This window comes from Anolis carolinensis, chromosome 4 (genome assembly GCF_035594765.1).
Source record: "Anolis carolinensis isolate JA03-04 chromosome 4, rAnoCar3.1.pri, whole genome shotgun sequence".
Classification (NCBI taxonomy): domain Eukaryota; kingdom Metazoa; phylum Chordata; class Lepidosauria; order Squamata; family Dactyloidae; genus Anolis; species Anolis carolinensis.
The window spans coordinates 22,396,612-22,418,755 of NC_085844.1; the positions used below are offsets into that span (position 1 = coordinate 22,396,612).

Below are 22,144 nucleotides of genomic sequence, written 5' to 3' on the forward strand. Positions count from 1 at the left end.
ATGCAGTTTGAACTACATTAAAATTTCAGTTTAGACTCAGATTATGCAGATTGAACTGGATTATATGAGTCTAAAAACCATATAATCCAGTTCAATGCAGTTAATCTGCATTTTGAAACTGCATTACATGGTGGTGTAGATAGGGCATTCATGCAAATTAATTTGGGACTTTGAATTCAGTTTGCAATAACTGAAGCAAAACTGGAATATTTATATTTATCTTGTAAGAAGCAAACTGAGGGTACAGTTGTAATGCATTTGAAAACACAAACAAAGTTAAAAACTTGGCATTATACTAAATGTCCTTTGACTAGTAGCTGGCCACTTGGAGTGTGTCTGATGTTGCTATAAAAAGGTCCTCTATTGTGCATGTGGCAGGGCTCAGACTGCATTGTAATAGGTGGTCTGCCACTTTTGGACTCTCACTTGCTGAGGTATCTCTGTAGATTTTAGAAAACTATTTCTTGATTTAAGGTGTTGCCATGCTTGCTGATATCCGAATAGGGGATGGGCCAGAGATGTCACTGCCTTGGTTCTTTCATTGCTGGGGGAACATGAGAGAAGTCTCCTCGGAGGATCATGACACATCTGGGCATCCTCTGGAAACTTCTTTGTAGACGGCAGATTCTCTCACAACCAGAAGCGACTTGCAGCATGCAACCAAACAAACAAAACTGAGATGAAGGAAAGAAATAGGAAGTGGGGAAACTGGGGCATTTTTTAAATAATTGAAAAAGCAGGACAGGAGATAATTATTCAAGACTGTGGGTATTGTATATTTAATACTTGAAACTGAGCGATAAGTTGTAACAAAATGCAACAGCGTTTCATTTTTTTAAAAGAAAACTTTGGGGGGTGGATTTTTTTTTGTCTGGAGGCTAAGATTGAGATTTCTTTAAAAATAACTCCAAAAACACTTAATGATGATAAATCACTTTGGAGCATTGGTCAGTAATAAATAAAACTGTATACTTTTTGCTCTAAGGATCAGAAATCAAAGCTGTGTATTCACTACCTTTATTTTTTGGAAGCTAAGGCAGTCATGAAGTTTCAAATCACATTTTTAAAGGAGATTTGTCAAACTAGGCTGATAAAGTTCATAAAATCAAGTCCGTCCTAAGGGGTACCAAACACCAGTTCTTGTTTTTAAAACTATGACATTTACATCGATTTGTTTTAAAATTAATCAAGACTTGCTGTTGTCAGTTGAAAACTTGTAAACTTCTCAAATAACTGCAAGCTTGCAAGTAGCTTTTACATAAAGTTAAGCTTAAGTATTCCCTCTAGTAGACTCCTGTCATAGTGACAGGAAAAGTATAGCAGCAATCAAAATGAGAAAAAATACTCTGAATACAAGAAAAGAAAAGGAAAGGAGAAAAGACATTTTTTTCTTTTATTTAGTACTGTATTTCAGTTCCAGTTTCTGGCATGTATTCATTTTGCTATAATTGATAGCATATATGAAACAGGCTAAAAGTATTGCTAAAAGTTTTATTATATAGTGAGTCCTCCAAGTAGTGGATTTGACTTTTGCAAATTTGATTTTTTAGAGATTTGATTTAAACATTATCTCTAGGAATATCTATGTCTTCCATTGTGATTCTTTGTTCAACATCCACTAAAGGATCTAGAGTCCTAGAGGTTAGTAAATAATCAATTAATTTATTCACATGGTTTTTCTGCTCCATAGGGGTCCTATGTCTGATATCACAGTGAATGTGGAAGGCTCTCTCTCTCTCTCTCTCTCTCTCTCTAAATGTTGACTGGGGTTTGTTGATAGACAAAAATACATGACTATGTAGGCACAGATTGTATCAAAGTTGAAGGTGCATGAATGTCTTGTTTCCTTTCATATTCTAGTGGATGGGATCATGGGCCTGTATGAGGTTATTGTACGTATCTATTAACAACATCACTGTATAGATATACACAGCAAAATCCTCCCTCTTTGATGAAGATCAGTAGATGGTAAATGAAAAAAAAACATACTACATAACTGATGGCAATATTCTATGTCTACTAAAATCTTTTTATTGGTTTCAAGTATAGGTCTAACAAATTTTATCGTATTAAATACTAGATTCTATTTTATTGTAATCATGTACATTAGTGCTTCTCAACCTGTGGGTCCCCAGATGTTTTGGCCCTCAACTCCCAGAAATCTTAACAGCTGGTAAACTGGCTGGGATTTCTGGGAGTCGTAGGCCAAAAACCTGGGGACCCACAGGTTGAGAACCACTAATGTACATAGTTACAAGAAACCAACATTAATTCTTGGTACTGTTTCTTTAAAAATAGAAACTCTACATGTGATGCCTCTGTTCACTATTTTCTATTTAGTGGTCAACTGTACTGACCCAGGAATCCCTGCAAATTCTATAAGAGAAAGTAAAATTGAACATGGAAATTTCACCTATGGTACAGTTGTTTTTTATGACTGCAATCCCGGATATTTTTTATTTGGATCTTCAGTTTTAGTCTGCCAACCCAATGGTCACTGGGATAAACCCCTACCAGAGTGCATTAGTAAGTATTTTAGAATATTCATCAATAATTATGGTGGTGATTATGTTTTTGTATAATGCTTTCAAATATTCAATGCTTTTCGAGTGCCCTGCATACATACAACAATCAGTCATGTACTGCCTGATGCATGCCTCAACAATCAAACTTGAACCATTACCCTTTCTTTACCTTCCAATGACCATTACTCCCTGCAAGAAAGCTAATTGAAAGATACAATGGTACAAAGAGATTTTACCAGTTGAGCAAATATGTCTTCTAAATACATGCTGAATATGTCAACTAATTTGATATTTACTTGTTATGGTCCATGAGCAGTAAGTGAGAATGCACAGTTTCTGGCTTAAATAAGCATAGCCAGCCACAAATTGTTAACTTCCAACAAATATGAATGCAACAAAACAGATAGCAGTCATCATATTACTCAAATCTTTACTAGGACTGAATGCAGTTTTAAATGAAATTACCCTCCTTCATGATCTGTTAAAGTGAATTATGTTTTATAATGTTATGACCCCTCAAGCTGATTATCTCCTGTGCCTCCAGATTTTTTATTTATCCATAGCCACAAAATAGGTGTTATTTACTTCCAATAAAATTCCTAAGCAACTGTGCCCATAGCTACATGGTGGTGAGGACATATATTCTTTTCAAAATATTGTAGTGTGATCTGAAAGGGGAAAAAGACAAAACCCAAAGCAAACTTTACTTGTAAATATATATCTGCTTTTTCAAATAAATGAAAGCTAATTGGTTAATTGAAAGGTATTATTGTTTTTGCTGGCCCATATTTTCAATGAATCAATAATGCAATCGTACTACAGTCTTGACTGTTTTAAAACTATATGGGCATTTCATAACTTAGTTTGTTATGTTGCATTTGCCAACATAACATTCTCAACAAATTACCTGCAAAAACGCCAGCCCTGTCTTGGCTCTTGGGAAAAATTACATGGCTATTGTTATACCTAATAGGGTTTTCCACCATTTTTTGAAAATCTAATATATGGCAGGAAATATGGGAATGTTTCTCAGATCTACTGTATAATGAAGTTTTTATGAAGCATGAAGAGACTAATCTGATTGAAATAGTTGAGTGACTTTTGTTGGATTAACTGTAAAAAAATGACATTCACAAAAATTTTAATATCTCTTTTTTAAAAAAAACACATCACAATGGGTGCTACACATCCTGTTTCTATGAAAATATACAAACAATCATGGGTTTGTTACATCAGTACTATGGGAAACTCGGGTATAGTGACACAATGTTAAAAGTCTTGGCTGATTACTAAAACCTGAGAATATGGAGGAGGTATAGAATAGACTTGAGTTTCGTGATTGTAATGTAATTTTTATCTCCAATATTTATGCATCATAGTGATTGACTGTGGTCATCCTGGCATTCCTCCAAATGCAGTCCTTTCTGGGGAGAAATACACATTTGGATCCACTGTTCGTTATTCTTGTACAGGAAGACGGTCACTAATAGGTCATCCATCTCGGACATGCCAGTTAAATGGACACTGGAGTGGATCTATGCCTCATTGCTCAGGTACCACTTTTAAAGTATGTGAATGTGCTTTTGAAACCAACCCTAACCTTATATTGGTTTTGGCTGGAACTTGTTTGCTTTTCAGGAACTGGGAAATCAAACCAAATATCATTCAGATTTGGCATCAGCCAAAGCAGAATTCTACAAAGTATGCCAAAAGTGGAAATGGGACATTTCTTGTCATATTTCATATGAAAGAAAAATTGCCACATTGTGCTAGGACAGTTGATCTTTGGATAATAAATATTTCTATTCTATTATATTGATAAGAAAAATTCTGAATGGACAACTAGATTTTATTCTAGAGTATGAGAGATCTAATTGGCCAAGTAAGGGTATTTTAACACTACCTACCCTTATAGACACACACACAGACCCCTACTGGGCAACTGTACAGGACCCACCATGCCTGTAGTTTATAATGCCCCCAAACAATTAATTTAAATTAAAAAAATGGTGTTCAACAGAAAACTGCAGGCATCCAAGAACTGAACCAGATAATAGTTGGCTCTTCCAACAGGCTTTTGGAGAATGAATTCCCCATCCCCATGACAGACTTTGTATCTACGACCATTTTCGCACTTGTTGCACTTTATCTTGCCCTATCAGTTTATTATAGTCACAGGGTCCACCCCACTCCAAGTTGCTCTCCTATTGACGATAGTATTTAATTAACTACTTTGTTTACAATATCTACTCGTTGCACTTTACCCAGTTCATTTTATCTCTTTTACTTGGGTGCCAAATCCATGTTTTTAATATGATTATCATTTTATATTTTTACTATGTTTAGAATGTTAATTTTAATTTTTGTGTCTGTATTTTTTGATGTTATTTTATTTTGGTTTGCTGTTGCTTGGCCCCATGTAAGCCGCCCCGAGTCCCTTCGGGGAAATGGAGGTGAGGTATAAAAATAAAGTATTATTATTTATTTATTTATTACATGCATTTATACCCCGCCCTTCTCCCCGAGGGGACTCAGAGCGGCTATTATTATTAAAATAGTATATTTTGAGAATAGTATAGTCCTTATCCAGATTGGGGACCCTGCACTTCTTTTAGAATAAAAAGGGACTGTTTAAATTATTATTTTTTAAACTATCCATTATTTGTTATTTTTTAAATTCCATTTTAAATCAAAATCCCAAATGCAAGAAAACAGTCCATCTTGAAGAGTCATGTCATTAACAGATGTATAACTTAGGGAGTATATATACATATTATGGTATCGTACTTCCAAATTTCAGTGGCAGAATGGTGGACTTTGAACCAAGTTCATTGAAAAAGACTGAGTTAATGCAACTGAAAGTATTATGTAATGAAAGCTATCATTCTATGTTACAACTTCTTAAATGGAAAAAATACCCCCACTTCCAATATTAAGAACTTGACCAATTCACAATTTTATGAATATTCTCACTCTGGTGTAGACACTGCAAATGAAGGGCGGAATAAGCATCCTTCAAGAAATGGCACTGCATTCTAATTTTGTTACATACATAGTGCTAGATCTGTAAATAGATGTTTCCTTGTCTTGACATGCTCTGATCCTAATACGCTTTTGTCATGGTCCTTAGCTTTACAATTCAGTTTAGAGTCAAAAGCTTCTTCTCTCTGAAAATTGCTATCTGCAGTATAGTTGCATACAGATCCAAAACCATGCAACAAAAATTAGGACATAGTCCCATTAAACTAAGAATTGATCCTTTCTATATGCAATAACATGATAGAGAGCTCCTCCTGATGTTGCACTTTTCTCAATGAGAGCTTTTAAAATGTTACATTTCACTGTGCTGCAGTTTAGATATACCACTGATATATGGTCCAATCAGGCGTACCTCATTGTTGCACTGTAAGGTACTGTCCATTTGGCTCCCACTCTCTCAATATCATCAATCTTACAGAAGATAGAAATGTATGTTTTGACCAAAATTTCACATTTACATTTTAAGACAATGTGTCCTGCTCTCCTAGCATAAAGATAGTATCAGAATTTTGTAAAACCCCCCACTTCTACCAGTGTCCAGCCACGTCCAGTATGGAGATCCCCACCGCCAGCCCTTAGCCCCATGGGAAGCGAGGAGGAACCGATGCAGTTGGGCAATGTGCGCCCCAGGCTGGATGTAGCGGAAAAGGCCCGTCGTCAATGCTTGAATCTGTGTTGGTACTGCGGTAATGGGGGCCACTTCGCCAGGGAGTGTCCAGCAAAGAAGAAGCCCACCACCCGTCTGGTGATGGCGTCCTCCGCGGTGGCGGAGGCAACCGAGGCGGCTGGAACAAAGCCGGCGGGGGAAGCCAGCTACCGGGCGTAGAAGGGCTCGCCAACCCGGTCAAAAACTCCACTCAAGAGCCACAAACGGGGGTCCTATTTCTCCTGGTGATCACACTGTGGTCAGCAAAAAAGGGACCCGTCATGATCCATGCCATGATAGACTCAGGGGCAACAAACAATTTCATCGATAGAGACTATGCTAACTCCCTGGGATTACAATATCATGATTTCAAGAATGCCCGTGTGGTGCAAGCCATTGATGGGTGACCCCTGAAGACAGGTCCAGTAAGTCAATGGACCGAGCCCACCAGAATGTGGATAAGGGAACACATGGAAGAAATCTCCTTCTTCGTTACCGAGGTTCCTCATTTCCCCATGATCTTGGGTATCCCATGGCTGACCCTCCACGACCCAAACATCTCCTGGACCAACAGAGAACTACAGTTCGCTTCAAGGTATTGCCAAAACCATTGTTTAGTAGCCAAGGTCTGCCATGCCACAGACGCAGAACCCATCATCACCTTGCCCAAGAAGTATTCGGACTTTTGGGATGTTTTCAATGAAAAGGAAGCCGAGAAACTACCCCCACATAGACCCTATGACTGTGCCCAATTCCGCGAGGACACCTCTACTCCCTGACTGAACCAGAGCAAGAAGCTCTCAGGGAGTTTATAGAGTCAAACCTTCGCAAGGGGTTCATCAGACCCTCTCAATCCCCAGCCGCTTCCCCAGTGATGTTTGTGAAAAAGAAGTCAGGGGATCTACGCTTGGTTGTGGACTATCGGGCCCTGAACAACATCACGAAGCAGAACCGTTACCCATTGCCATTGATCTCAGACCTATTGGACCAACTCCGAGGGGCCAAGGTGTACACCAAACTGGATCTCCGCGGGGCTTACAATCTAGTTCACATAAGAGAAGGGGACAAATGGAAAACCGCCTTCCAGACCAAATTCGGATTATTCGAGTCCCTAGTCATGAATTATGGATTATCCGGAGCCCCCACAACATTCCAGCATTTTGTCAACAATATTTTCCAGGACTATCTAGATCGGTTCTTGATCATATACCTCGAGGATTTTTTGGTGTTTTCTAAATCACAATCGGAACACGAGCAACACGTCAGAATGGTGCTACAACGATTGCGGGATCATGGACTATATGCCAAGTTAGAGAAATGCGCCTTTGATTTGCAAGAGGTAGACTTCCTGGGATACCGCGTCTCGCCACTAGGGCTCTCCATGGACCCGGCAAAAGTTTCAGCAGTATTGGAATGGCAGGCGCCAACCAACAAAAAGGAAGTACAGCGCTTCTTGGGGTTTGCCAACTACTACCGCAAATTCATCCCAGACTTCGCTCACTGGTCTGACCCAATCACCAGTTGCATCCGAGGGAAACAGCCTTTCCGCTGGACGGAGCAAGCAGAGAAAGGGTTCCACCAGCTAAAGCAGTTATTCACGACCCAGCCAATTCTACAGCACCCTGATCCTAAAACCCCTTTTGTTGTGCAGGCTGACACCTCCGATGTGGCAATTTGTCAAGACCCAGGCTGCAGAGCACCAATAACCATACACAGAGGCCAGAATCTATCTAATATCTTTATTAAGGAAATATGTAAAGTCAATAAAAATAAGTGTAGAATATAGTTCAGAAGGAACGGTCAATTATAGTCCAGGACCTTTCAGGAAAGGTCAATTATAGTCCAGGAAAACAATGTCCAATATAAAATATTAAGGTCCAAAGTTGTAATCCAGTAACCGAAACACTCACTTTGCCAAGCAAAGTGAGGGGAGATGACAAGGTCCTTTAGTCCATGAAACTTAAGCAAGGCTAGGAAGTAAACTTGATTCTTGGAGCACAAGGCTTGATTCAAGGCAACAAGAAACGAGGAGCAAAAACAAGATCCGTGGTGAATTCGTGGCGAGATCCAGGAAGCAAAACAAGGTCCTGGAAGGCAAAAGCAAGGCTGGAAACGGGAACAAGAACTTGAACGCGGGAGCAGTGTAGTCCACACACAACCTACTCCCGGAGCTGACGAATTGACTCCGCAAGATTCCTACGTGGGCAAAACACCTAAGTAGGGTCTCGTTTTCCCGCCAGAGAACAATTCTCTGGGGAACCAGAACCGAAAGCCATTCTCTGAGTCCAGATGCATGGCTCCCTAAAGATTCCCATGGGAAGCAGGCTTAATCAACCATTTGTTTGGCGGCGATTCTCAGGCTTCTGCGATTAGCCTGTTGAGCTCCCTTCTGTTGTTGATAATAATCACGGCGAGAAAAAGGGGGAGATTTCGGCTCAGGGCTTGTTTGGGCAACTTCTGGGAGGCAAATCTCCTGCAGGTGCAGGGGCTCCATCTCTGGCTGTGAAAGCTCCAATTCTGGCTGAAACGGTGGGAAACCTAAGTTTTCCTCTTCATCTGTCACAACAGCGCTAGGAACGGGACTACATGGCCCATGAGTCATCACACAATTGGGGCTGTGCTCATGCAACCAGTGGGAGAACATCTTCATCCTTGTGCCTATTATTCCCGTCAACTAACAGCCCCAGAGAGAAATTACACTATTTGGGAGAAAGAACTTTTGGCCTTAAAGGCAGCTTTTGAAAATTGGAGACATTGGTTAGAAGGGGCCAAATTTCCCATTGAAGTTCAAACTGATCATCGAAATTTAGAGCATCTAAGGACCGCACAGAAGTTAAATCAAAGGCAGCAGCGCTGGGCTCTGTTCTTTGAACGTTTTGACTTCCGGATCCATTATGTAACCCCAGCTCAGACCAAGCAAGCAGATGCTCTATCACGGAAACCAGAGTATGCTGCAGGACGCAGAGAGATCTCAGAATCTCGATTGCTGCAACCCGAAAACTTTGCCACGCTCGCAGTGGGAAACACCAAATCCACTTCAATTGAATCAACTCCCTCTAACCCAGAATCCCTTTCCACTCAAGAAATTAGAGCCAGTCAACAGACAGATGCCTGGGCTCAAGAACAGATTCGCCAAGGACTACGTTTCCCACTGTCACTTAAGAACGGACTACTATGCTACAGGAATCATGTTTACATCCCTCCAGGCCCCGGCAGAGAAAAAGCACTTCATCTGTGTCATGACAGCAAGCCAGCAGGACATTTTGGACTATTTAAAACCATGCACTTGATCCTGCGAGATTTCTGGTGGCCCAAGATCCGCAAGGATGTGGAGAATTATGTCAATACCTGCCCTGTATGCCAGCGTTCCAAGACACGAAGGGAGAAGCCGTCAGGGCTACTGCATCCCCTTCCCACTCCTTCTCGCCCATGGGAGATAATTTCCGTGGATTTTATCACTGACTTACCACCCTCCCTTGGATTCACCACGATTTTAGTAGTGGTGGACCTTTTTACCAAGTTGGCCCATTTCATCCCCTGCGATGGCCTCCCCACAGCCAAAGAGACTGCAGATTTATTCCTTCGACATGTTTTCCAACTACATGGATTGCCCAAGAGTTTAGTCACTGACCGTGGATCTCAATTCACCTCTCGTTTCTGGAAAGCACTACAAAAACTATTGGGCATAGACTCTCGTTTATCTTCAGCTCACCATCCCCAAACGGATGGGCAAACTGAGCGCACCAATGCCACTTTGGAACAATACCTTCGCTGTTATGTAAACTACCAACAGGACAATTGGGCTTCCCTATTACCTCTGTCAGAGTTTGCATACAACAATGGTTTCCAGACTTCAACTAAAGAAACCCCGTTCTTTGCAAACTACGGTTTCCATCCACGTTTCTTTCCTTCTGTCATTGAAACCTCAGAAGTCCCTGCAGCGGAGGACTGGCTGCAGGAACTCACAGCGGTGCAAGAACTCTTGCACCAGCAACTGGATCAAGCCAAGGAGGACTACAAACGCCACGCTGACAGCCATCGCCAGCCGGGCCCCAAGATCAAGGTAGGAGATCGGGTTCTGCTGTCCACTCGTTTTTTGCCCTCCCACCGTCCCTGCCGGAAGTTAGATGCCCGTTTCATTGGTCCCTACCCAGTGGTGGCGCAATTTAACCCCGTGACTTTCAAACACCAACTTCCGCGCTCCATGCGCATTCATCCGGTGTTCCACCGTTCCCTGCTCCTTCCGGCGGATGGTGTACGCCCCGACTCGAGCCGGCCGCCCCCTGCTCCTGTTTTAGTGGACGGAGAGGAGGAATTCAAGGTTCAGGACATTTTAGATTCTCGCTTCCATCGCCGCCGCCTTCAGTATCTCATTGACTGGGTGGGGTTTGGCCCAGAAGAACGCTCCTGGGAAGATGCTTCCACAGTCCATGCCCCCGACTTAGTCCGCCGCTTCCATCAGGCCTACCCTACCAAGCCGCGGTCCCGCGACTGTCGGAGAGGGGCCCTGAATGAGGGGGGCCTTGGGGGCGGGGATAGTGTGATGCCTCATGGGCCTTGTAGTCCTGTTCCTGGTACTATCGTGGCAGATGAAGAGGAAAACATGGGGTTTTCGCCGGTTCAACAAGAGCCGGAGTCCCTTCACCTGCCGGATGTTGATGTTTGCCCTCAAGAATTCAGTAAACCAGGCCTTGGGCAGTACTCCCCTCCGTTTCCCAGGAAGGAATCTTATTCTAGAGACAGAGGAGTTAGAGAAGCTAATCGGAGAAGCTTAAGAATCGCTGCCAAACAACTGGCTGATTAGGTCTGCTTCCCTTGGGAAATTCTAAGGAGTAATGCATCTGGACAGAGTGGGTTTCGCTTCTCGTTCTCTAGGGAAAGAGATTGTTGGCGGGAAAACGAGACCCAATATAGGGGTTTGGCGCGAGAAATTCTTTGCGGAGTCAATTGATCAGCTTCAGGAGAGAGATCGTGTGTGGACTTCGTAACCCCAGTTCCTTGCTTCCCGGATCAAGTTTTCGAGCCTTGCCTTGCCTTGCAGTTTAACCACGGACCCTGTTCCACGCTTCACGTTTTGCCTTGTTTCTAGTCACGGACCTAGTCAAGAATCAAGTTCATTTCCAGCCTTGTTGTCAAGCTTCATTGGACTTCTAAGACTCTGACATTTCCCCACACTATTGCTTGGCAAGAGTGTGTGTTTCGGTCAAGTGGATTAAAACTTTGAACTATATTCTTCACTTGTTTTTATTGCTTTTATATATTTCTTTAATAAAGATATTAGATAGAGACTGGCCTCCGTGTAAGGTTATTGGTGCCCAGCAGCCAGGGTTCTGACACTTTAAATACAGGAGATGTCATCCCATCTTTAAGATGCACATTTTCAGCTATTTCTATGCAAAGTGAAAGCAGTGAAGGTGATTGTTTCCTGACTTCACAGGGCTATGTTTCTCTTCACTTTAAAAGCTAAATTCACCAAAAGCAGTTCTCTTGGTGAATTTTAATGGGCTCAGTGGGACTCTGTCTTTAAACTGAAGAGAAACTATAAGATGACTCCCCCTCCCCCCGCCACTTCCCCCTACTTCATGGAATGAAGTGTCTAAACAGTGATGTGGCCATTTAAACATATGTTTCACTAAATTTCCAAACTTGCACTATAAGAAGTTGAATTACCTTTCTGGATGATCAATATTTAAATTCCTATTTTAGATTTTGGATTGAGGTTTTGTTGATAAATGTGGTTCATATGGGGTCATTACTTTTTGTGCTAGAAATAAGTAAAATAATAGAATTTGTATAACTGAAAAACAACTGTTATATGTCTTCCTTATGAAATATTCCTTACATATTCTATGATGTAAAGCAAAGTTACAAGAAGTCACACATAAATCTGTTCATTAAAACTTACAAAAAAGAAAACTAACCTTAATTGCAGTGCTTTTCTAACATATTTCAGAGACTCATGAAAGACAAAAAGTCACTACTACAGGTAGACGGAAACAGAGCCAAAGCTCCAGTGCGGGCAACATTGCTACAAAGGCAGATAATTGTTGCCTAGTAGGGCCAGCACTTCGTTGTTTAGGGAAATCAGGCTGGTAGCATAAGACCAAGGCTTGAAATTTTGCCCCAAGTTTCTGGATAAATTTGTAATTCGAAATAATTTCATTAAAATTCAGAAGAGAAGTGTATATCACACTAGCCCAGAGTAGATGTGATACCATTGCTTTATTAAAGAAAGCTTAAAAACCAGCAGATGAAACATTAGCTACTATCTTTTCCCTCAACATGTGTTTTCCTCTGCTTGATTTAGTTGAGATTTTATCTCATGCTTGCCATGGTTAATTACCTTATACAGTACTACCTCCTTATCTGTGAATTCAATTTCCACAATTTCATGTATTCAATTATTCCCCCAGGAAGTGTTTATGGACCATTCTAGATCCTCCAGTGCAATTCTATGATATGTCTCTGGCCCAAAATATTATTGGGTTCACTATTAATACAGTTGATATCCATGGGGAATCTTGGAACAGATACAGTGGTCATAGTGTACTTACTGTGATTTCACCTGTTTTGATTAACCAGTCATTTTTAACCAAATTTTGCAAAGGGTTTGTGGTATTGGTATATTTTTTAAACTTAACAGTGGTCCTTTCCTTTTTCTTGAAAGGGTTAAAACTACATTATGTTTATACATTGATTTTATAGTTGTTTTGCTCTTCTTCACATGATAGGTTTAACTGCTAAATGCTATGAATGCTTTTATTGTTGCTCATGAATTTTTAAATGTTTGTTTTCATTCATGTTGGGAGTCTTTAGAATGACAAAGGGTATATTAAGCAAAATAAATGTGACTTACATACATAATCATGCATGCATAATCTTGTGCATGTCTACTCAAGCATAATACCTACTGATACATGTGAATATATTCTCTAAGGTGGAGGAGTAGACAGCGACTTTCTGAATTTTCCCACTGCTACAATAGTGTTCTAGGTCTTGATAGAAATTTACAAATCTCTTTATTGTGCATAAGGATACACCTACCCAGACCCTTTCTACTGAAGGGAAGGACAGGTCAACTCTGTGACATCTGCATGACTCATGGAGCTGTTTTGGCTCAACGTGGGCCAAGGTCATTCAAATGCAACCTTGAACTGCTTTAGTATAAGTCATGATTTCCTGGGATTTTCCCCAAGAATCAGATCAGATCACAACTTTGCACCTATTTCCAACCAATATTCACTGGGCGCAGGTGGCCAGGGACATAGGATGACACTTACCACCCCCCTCCTATTCTCATCATAGCAGCAGCCAGTGGGTGCAACATGATTGGTAGGCAAAGTTCAGTGCTTGTAGTGACATTAGCTGGGAAAAAGGGGTTATCAGAGAAGGGAAGGGCCAAAGAAAGGGGTTTATTCCTCCATTCTCCTCTTCCTTCGCCTGCATCACTCTGGTGCCTCAGCAAATGTCATTCCAGGTAACATATCTCTGCAGTGGCCCAGGTGCTGGCAGTAAAAAAAATTCCAGAACCGGTTTGGAATGCAAAACTCCAGGTCAGCCCTAGAACAAAGTGTTCCTGTAAACTAACCTAAAACAATTATTTGTATGCCATTTGGGTTGTCTACAAAAAGAAATAGTGACAACTGTATATATTTCCTAAAGGGCATTTTTAAATCTTCCTTTGCGACAATACTAACTGGAAGTTTGTTCATGTTCATAATCTGATTGTGTCAGGAAGATGGCACACTTTTTTTACATTTGTAATAGATCACTTGCTTGAAGCATCATGAATGAATTTCAAACCCTTGGTGGAAAAAAGCATTTGATTCTTGTGTATATTTTATAGCATGCTTGGTATATGTTACTTTGAAAAATATTGGCTCTGTATCTAAGTCAATGAAAAGAACCTACATGGTATAGTGGTTTGAGCATTGGATTACCATCCTGGAGACCAGTATTCAAATCTCTACTTGGCCACTGAAATCCACTGAGTGACATTAGGCACACTACACTCTCTCTAACCAAATTTTACCAAGAAAATGCTGTAACAGATGTGCCTTATGGTTGCCATAAATTGGTGGAGCACAGCAATATAATCTATCTATCTATATTATTCTGGAGCAGCCTCAAGCTTGTATTTTTAGAAATTACTATGTAATTACTGTATAAATTACTGTATAATTTGGCACTAGTTAAAGATTCTCTTCAAACACTATGTTTAAAGAAATGTATATAGCCTACTTGAAATGCATATGGAACTTCACTGAATACCATGCATTCTCTTATAAAATCCCTGTGTAAAATCACTATAACACATTATAAAGGAGAGCAATTTAAATACAAATTATGATACATATCTTTTTTATTTTGTATTTCAATTTTACAATAATTAAGTTACTATTATAACATGACTTGTCTATGCTCAATGTTTTTCATATTTTAGTCTGTTTTTCAAAATAAAACACAATACAGGTTGAGGATCTAATATCCAGAAGTCTAAAATCCAGAATTCTCCATAATCCAAAATGAGTGGCTGAGATAGTGACACTTACACTTTTTGAGGATTCAGTGTACACAAACTTTGTTTAATATACACAATTATTAAAATACTGTATAAAATTGCCATCAGCCTGTGTGTACAAAATATATGATTTTTGTGTTTAAACTTGAAACCCATCCCGAGAAATCTTTGAATGAAAAAATATGCAACATCTGAATAATCCAAAATCCAACACTTCTGGCCCTAAGAATTTTGGATAAAGGATGTTCAACCTGTATCACATTTATCACATTTCTCCCTGAAACAATTTTTGTACTATAAATTATAGGTAACACAGCAGGGTCTTGTGGAGATCCTGGGATACCTGGTCATGGTTCTAGAGAAGAAAACAATTTTAGAGTAAAAAGTGTTGTGCAATTCTCTTGTGAGCTTGGTTACATCCTTCATGGATCAGAAGAACGAACTTGTCTTGCAAATGGAAGTTGGACAGGAAGGCAACCAGAATGTAAAGGTAATTGACTGGAATACTATGTATTGCATCAATAAATAGTCACTACTCGGTCCATCAAGATGAAAAAAGCTTTAGCAAAGTCCATCTGCTGTAGCTTAGCCAGCTGTAAAGACCATGTGCTGTCCTTCTGTGTAGGGATTTTACTGTCATGACCTGGTGTAGTGCAGTGGATGAGCAATGCGAGCTTCATCCATTGAACAGACAGCCTCCAGCATGAACTGGATTCTCCGGGGAGTGCTCAGTCTATTTCAGTCCTGTCCCTGCTTGAACATACATGAGGCCACAGTAAATTACTAGTTCAGTATAGAACTACATATCAAAATTTGGAAAGGATTAAAGCGCAGGACCTTCCCCCCCCCTCTCTGTTCCTGGTCTGACACGTAGCATACTGCTATAGATCCACTAGAGTTGTGCCAGTACTACTGATAATGTTCACACCATTATGGAAACTCTGTATCTTACCATTTCTGAAATCTAACCAGTGTACAAAGTGAAACAATGATCAGCATGAAAGAGAAAAGGTAGAAATGAAGTCTTCATATTTTTCTCTCTCTTCCATTGCTGCTGTAATACCAAAGAAGGAAAATGAATGTGGTGGTGGGTATTTGGGAAGAAGGAAGGTAGAATTAAAATCCAATGAGGCAAACCTTAATTTCATTTTTGGCTGTTAAGATAGAAATGAACTTTTAGGATTCAGATTCTTAATGTAAGCCAGGACATATGAATGTTGGCAATATTAGATGGAGGCAGAAGGCTTATGTGCAGAACAAAAACAATTTGGAGTAGTCAGGAAAATAATGTTTGTTATAGTAACTCAGTTTGGGCATAGAGAGAGAAGTTTGGGAAACTTTTCTAGGACTACATTTAGGGAAGAAAGAAGATAGCAGTGACTATGGAAGGGTACAAATTCAACCGGAAATGTCTATAGGCAAGAAAAAGACAAATTGGACAAGAATGAACCCGGAAAATTAACAGTAGCTATTCTTATCTGTCTTTACCACTATTATCCACATTGATTGTGTACTCACTGACATTTTCACACTTCCAAAATTCCTTCTTACTAACATGAGCACAGATCCAGTAATTTCATATTTTCTTTTAGTCCTTGATGACCATCTCTTTTTGCTCTTAAGCAATACTGTACCTGAATAAACTCTTGCTCTTTCATATCTTTCAGCGTATGATAGTATTCTTGGTTCTGGATCCTCTGGTTAGAGATCTTTATTCATTCGTGGTAGTGTTCAGACAGTTGTGAGGGCTTTGGGTCATGTATAGTAAAGTCTAAGTGTAAGTGAGGTAGCTATCTTAGTTACTTTTGGTGTTCTGATTCTGTATAAGAAAATATAGCTGTGATCTGATTTCAGCTGCTCCAGCTGATAATTCTATAAAAGCTGATCATTAAACAACAGCCGATGTCCACTATACAGGTGCCTCAATTCAAATCTGCAATTACATATTCTATCAGTTTAGGATTATTGCATGGCTGTAGTTGCCACTTCAGATATGCAGCTCCCCTTGTCTGAGCATTTTCTTGATTGCATTACTTTCCATATTTCTTGTTATGTAAGATCCTTGTGGTTGTGGCAGACTTTGTCATTATCTTTATGGACAAGAGCTTACCGGTCTTTAATGGCAAGTAACAAAAATTGTTTTCAGGAAATTTATTTTCATGAGAGTGTTAAATGTTTTGCCTGCCATTAACAAAAGATACTCTAGGACAGAGTGGGCAACTGTGATGCTTAATCAGCATTTTTCTTCTCCTGGGTTCTCCCTCAAGTAATACCACAAATGAGAAAAATAAAAAGAGAAAAGGGGGGAAAGTGGGTTTATTGAATGTTAGACCTTTCAAAGAAATCTTATAAACTATCTTAAAGGTGAACTATTTCTTGTGGAGGCTTCTGGAAGCAATAATTTGCCCTTTTGAGGAAGGCAAAAAAATGCCTTCAGATCCCAGGGGATCTGAAGAAGTTGAAAGACAACAAAAAAAAATCCCTCTGTGAGTTGTATATGGCTTTAATCCTCCTTTCACCTGCACTGTTGTAAGAGTCTGTCTGTCTTCTATTTCTGGTTGAGAAAATAATTTCCTCCTTTGATTTACAAGATAATTCCCAGCACTTTCATTTCTGTATAGATGATCTATTACTTTATAGCCATTTCTCTTCTTTGTCAACATAAAAGGTCAGAGTATAGTTCCACCTATTACTTGAATATAGATAGAGATCATCTTTATTGCTTGTATGAAGCTCTTTGATAATTGAGTGATTTTCTTGTTCCTTTCTTTCCAACATCTTACTTTAGTTTATAGATGCTCTTTTGAAACTTCCATACCAAGGACATGTTTCTTGGAGCCATAAGACTTGGAAAGCAGACTTGCAGCAGAAGACAGAAAACTGATTTTTAAAAGGTCCATCTGTCGCTGCCATTCCAGACGTTTCCCTACTGAGACGTTCCCCTGAAATGGCCGTTTCCAAAATGAAATGGCAATTTCCCTATTGAACTGCGCACACACATTATTACCTCACAAATTACTCAAAAATTACTACAAAAGGAAAATTACTTCATAGAATCATAGAATCATAGAGATGGAAGAGACCTCATGGGCCATCTAGTCCAACCCCCTGCCAAGAAGCAGGAAAATGGCATTCAAAGCACCCCTGACAGATAGCCATCCAGCCTCTGCTTAAAAGCCACATCAAAAGGAAATAGTATAATGTCACTGCATCAAGTAATGAAGATGGAAACTTTTCAGAATGTCCTTTAAAATATAAAGGAAAACTTTCCTTTGAAAAGTTAGTCCTCATGGAGTAACCGAGGCAAGACAGGAATTGAGGGAATGTGTAAAGAACAACCACAAATATATGTCATAAAATGGTATTATTCTGAGAACTCCAACAGTTCCCGTCATACCTGAATGGAACATGTGTTTTGCCACTCCCATGAGCATAGAGGCTAGTGGAGCTGATAGATACCTGACTCCAAAAACTCTGCATTATTGTGAAATAAAAACGGGGTCTAACAGGCAACCCACAGAAGTAGATTTATGCCATGTGATCGCCACCATGGAACTTGTTTTTGAAATGTGTAGAAATGAGGAAATTTCTAAATGTGATGAGGTCCTTAGATAATTTAAAGCAATTTCAAGGAAATTAGTTGGAATACTCTTGGAGGATTATGTTAGCATATTTCCCAGTTAATTTCAGCAACTCCTTCATATTGAGCTTGTTGAAGAAATATCAGTTATGTCTTCACACAAGCAGTACACTTGTATTCACCATGTTGAGCAACAGTCCAGGTTAATCGCCATTATGTTCAGGTGCTTTCCTCTCTCCGTGTACAAAATATGAAAGAAATCTCATTTTAAAAATCCTGATATGGAATTTTAAACACAGAAGGAAGGGGGGCATGATATAAGCAGTTCTTGTAATTATAGAATACATAGTGTAGTGCAAGTGGTGCTTTCTCATGTGTTCATAAATTATCTAGATTGAGAAGTTGCTAGGAACCTGACTATATTTGCTAATGATGCTCAATTATTTGGAATAATTAAAAACCCAGTTGACAGCAGATGGCTCCAATGGTCTCTCCCCAAATTAAAAGAACAAGCTTTGAAATTATTCATTAAAGTAGACAATTGTGACCGAGTAGAAAGTAATGCACATTTTTTGTCAAGAAAATGTATTTGCTGATAGGATTGGAGTAGGTGGTGGATAACTAGAAAAGAGAATTTGAAGTTTTGGTAGATGGATTAAGGAAAATATGATCTAACAATTCTATGAAAAAGAAAAATGTTGGAGGTCATTGGGAAAGGAATGGATAGTGAAACCACTCATCATTAAATCTTTGTTGTGCACAGTGCAGAAGTCCCCCTGCCATAATAATGGAAAGGATATTATACATCTGAAAAAGATATAGAAAAAAAGCAAGCAGAAAGATAAAGGGATGTATGCAATTCTTCTGTGAAAAAATGTCACAGCCTTTGGAATGATTTAGCTTAGAAAAATGAAAATAAGGGGGAATATGACAGAGCTATGCCAAATTAGGCTTAGCAAACAGGTGGGATCTTTTTATTCCTTTTCACAATGATCAAAATATGTTATCCAAAGAAGTCAAAGTGTAGAAGATAAAAGACTGATTAATGACAATATTTACCCACAGAGTGCATAGTAAAGTTATGCCACATGGCATTGGATAATTTCATGAAATACAAGAATATTAAAGGTTACGGTATTATTTCCTTTATCAGAAGCAGTATGTATCTAAATACTAGATCATGGAGAATGCATGGATTGCTGCTGTTGCCCTTATGCCCAGAATTAGATAATAGGATTTAACATTATCCAGCAGGACTTTTCCAAAATTGTATGTAGAATTCGTGATGTGAAAGATTTTGAAAATCAAAAGAGAAGTCAAATACTTATCTTTAATCAAAAGACTAAACAATCTGAGCGGGAAAGGGCTTCACATTAGGAAGAGATAATTGGATTGTACATGAAGCAAATATTAGAGTAAATTGGAGATTTCTCCATTGAAACTTCTTTTGATTAAAACTGAATTCAAAAGACTAGCAAAATTATTCTGAAGAAGGTTTACTCATGCCTAATGCAAACTAGCTTGATATTAAAATTAGTCTCCACCTCCTAGAATATTCCTTGGAAATTTTAAAAGGCTGTAACAACTACACTGTTGTTTTTAAAAGATGTTTCCATTTTTATTTATTCAATTCCCTATGTTTCCAATTTGGATTTTCTAGCTATCCAATGTGGCAACCCTGGGACACCAGCTAATGGGAAAGTGTTTCGAATAGATGGTACCACATTTGCTAGTTCTGTGATATATTCCTGCATGGAAGGCTACATCTTATCTGGATCTTCTGTAAGACAGTGTACTGCGAATGGAACATGGTCTGGCTCCTTGCCAAATTGCACAAGTAAGTGTCCATACTATTAATTGAAATGTTTATTTATAAGAAAACAAGCTAAAATTGTAGAGAAATGGCAACTTTTGTACTTGGGAAACCTGCTGATGAGAGCACTGGGCAGCAGATTCTTCTTTAAGTGGGTGAGTTCTTTTCATGCAGCAGCTGTTTTCCAAAATGCAAGCATTTAACTCAACTCTCAAGTTGTCATTGGTTTTTAGAGGCATGATTTCTTGAGCCTCCTGTTCTATCTTGATTCTATGAGGAAACATATTTTTGCACTATTAAAATAAATATTCAATACTTGATAATAATGTACCTCTAGTGGAATAGTGACTTTGTACGATAAAGTCGTCAGAGAAGCCTGTTGAGATTTTGGAAGTTTTCAGCTTTATCATGTTCAGAGTTGAAATGCTTTTAGTTTGAACACGCCATGGCAGATCATGTGTCAGGGTGAGGCAGTGCAAAAATATGACATGATGAATATCCCTTTGAAAAAATATTCTGTTCTATGTTCCAAAGAGCCTTCTCATTTACTGAACACAGAAATAGCTGAAGTTTGCCCATGGAAATCCAATTATGTACTACCCACTTCAGAAATTCTTGTACTGAGTTGTTGTCACATGTTGTTTATTGGCATTGAATCTTGCCAGATTTGTAAGCTGCCTTGAGTCCCCTCGGGTGAGAAAGGCGGGATAGAAATGATGTAAATAAATAAATGTTCTTCTTCCTTGCACATTTTTTTTTGCCAGAGTAAGAAGAGAAATAGGAGTGTTCACCCTTCATTGGTTGTTGTTGTGTGTCTCTAAGTCATTTCTGATTTATGAGGGTTTTATACCTAAATTTGTTCAGAGGGATTTGCCATTATTTTCCTCTCAGACTTAGGAAGTGTGATATATCCAAAGTCAACCTATGAGTTTCTTGCAGATCAAGAATTTGGATTCTGGTCTCCTGGTATTCTAGTACAACTTTCTGATCACTACACCATGTTGGATCTAAAATATAGGCTGCATTCATGAAATAAACTTACTTTGTGTCAAAATTAATCTTCTTCTGTATTTTCCTTTAGGCAATCTAGTTTAATACATCTTTTTATTCAGTTTGCCTTATATAGTTTAAAGAGTTTTTATAGTTTTTCAATAATTTGGTGTTATATTTTCAGTGTTGGTATTTTCTCCATGTAATACCTGCAGCTTTAATTAAAGTCCCCTTAAACAGCTTTGGGCAAAAACTATTTTTAAAAGGAAATGCAGAAACTTTCTGTTTGTTTGTTTGTTTCCAAACTGTGGGTAAAATACAAATATTTAAAATGTATCCTCTTATCTGTCTAGCAAAATCATGAAGTGAGGTTTTTATAAATATAAGCCTCTGGAGACAGCATTCTAAAAGAAAACAAGATGAAGCCGAAATCAGGGAGTGAAGTTAGATATTGGATAAACCATGACTATCCTACAGCTAGGAAAATTATCAGAATTTTGTCTCAAAATACTGATATAGCTGGGGTTATTTATCTTTGTCACAATGAATGCATCTTTCCTTTATTGAAAATCTTTATTGATTTCATTTTAATAAAGGAAAGTGTTAAGAAACACTAGTTTGATTTGTAACATTGAAAAAGGGATAAAAGATTCACAATATCTTTACTCTGTCTAAATCATATTAAGTGAAATGAAAAGAAAATTTGCAGGTTTAAGACTAGAGTTAAAATTGTGTTATATTGATTCAAGCTCCAGAAAGGCAGAGAACTGAAAGCTAAGTGTCTCATCTAGCCCTATGAAACAGGCAGATTATTTTCAAAGCATGCTTTGATATTTTGGACTGACTCAATCATCTTGCACAGTGGTGCCATAAAATACAACATCAGATACTATGCCTTTAGAAGTACCACCTTTACTTTTCTTGTGTTAGGAGAGATCCCACCTACTCCATTTGATTAGCTCAGCCATCCTTGTAACTGAATTGAATGTTTTCACTTATACTGTTTAGCAGTAATGTGATGATAAAATGG

The 22,144-nt window shown here is 38.9% G+C and overlaps 1 protein-coding gene across 8 annotated transcripts in view; it reads left to right on the forward strand.

Moving 5' to 3' along the window:
• The window catches only part of csmd3 (CUB and Sushi multiple domains 3), a 709,139-nt gene that overhangs the window by 638,650 nt on the left and 48,345 nt on the right, over positions 1-22,144 (forward strand). For 7 of the 8 annotated variants that reach the window (XM_062980075.1, XM_062980076.1, XM_062980077.1 and 4 more), the window contains 4 exons: positions 2,341-2,526; positions 3,905-4,078; positions 15,039-15,221; positions 19,972-20,148. In XM_062980075.1, the coding sequence (XP_062836145.1) occupies positions 2,341-2,526; positions 3,905-4,078; positions 15,039-15,221; positions 19,972-20,148 (720 nt within the window). Of the gene's footprint in view, positions 1-2,340; positions 2,527-3,904; positions 4,093-15,038; positions 15,222-19,971; positions 20,149-22,144 lie in introns of those variants that run through there. The other variant, XR_010005888.1, reaches the window with a different exon arrangement.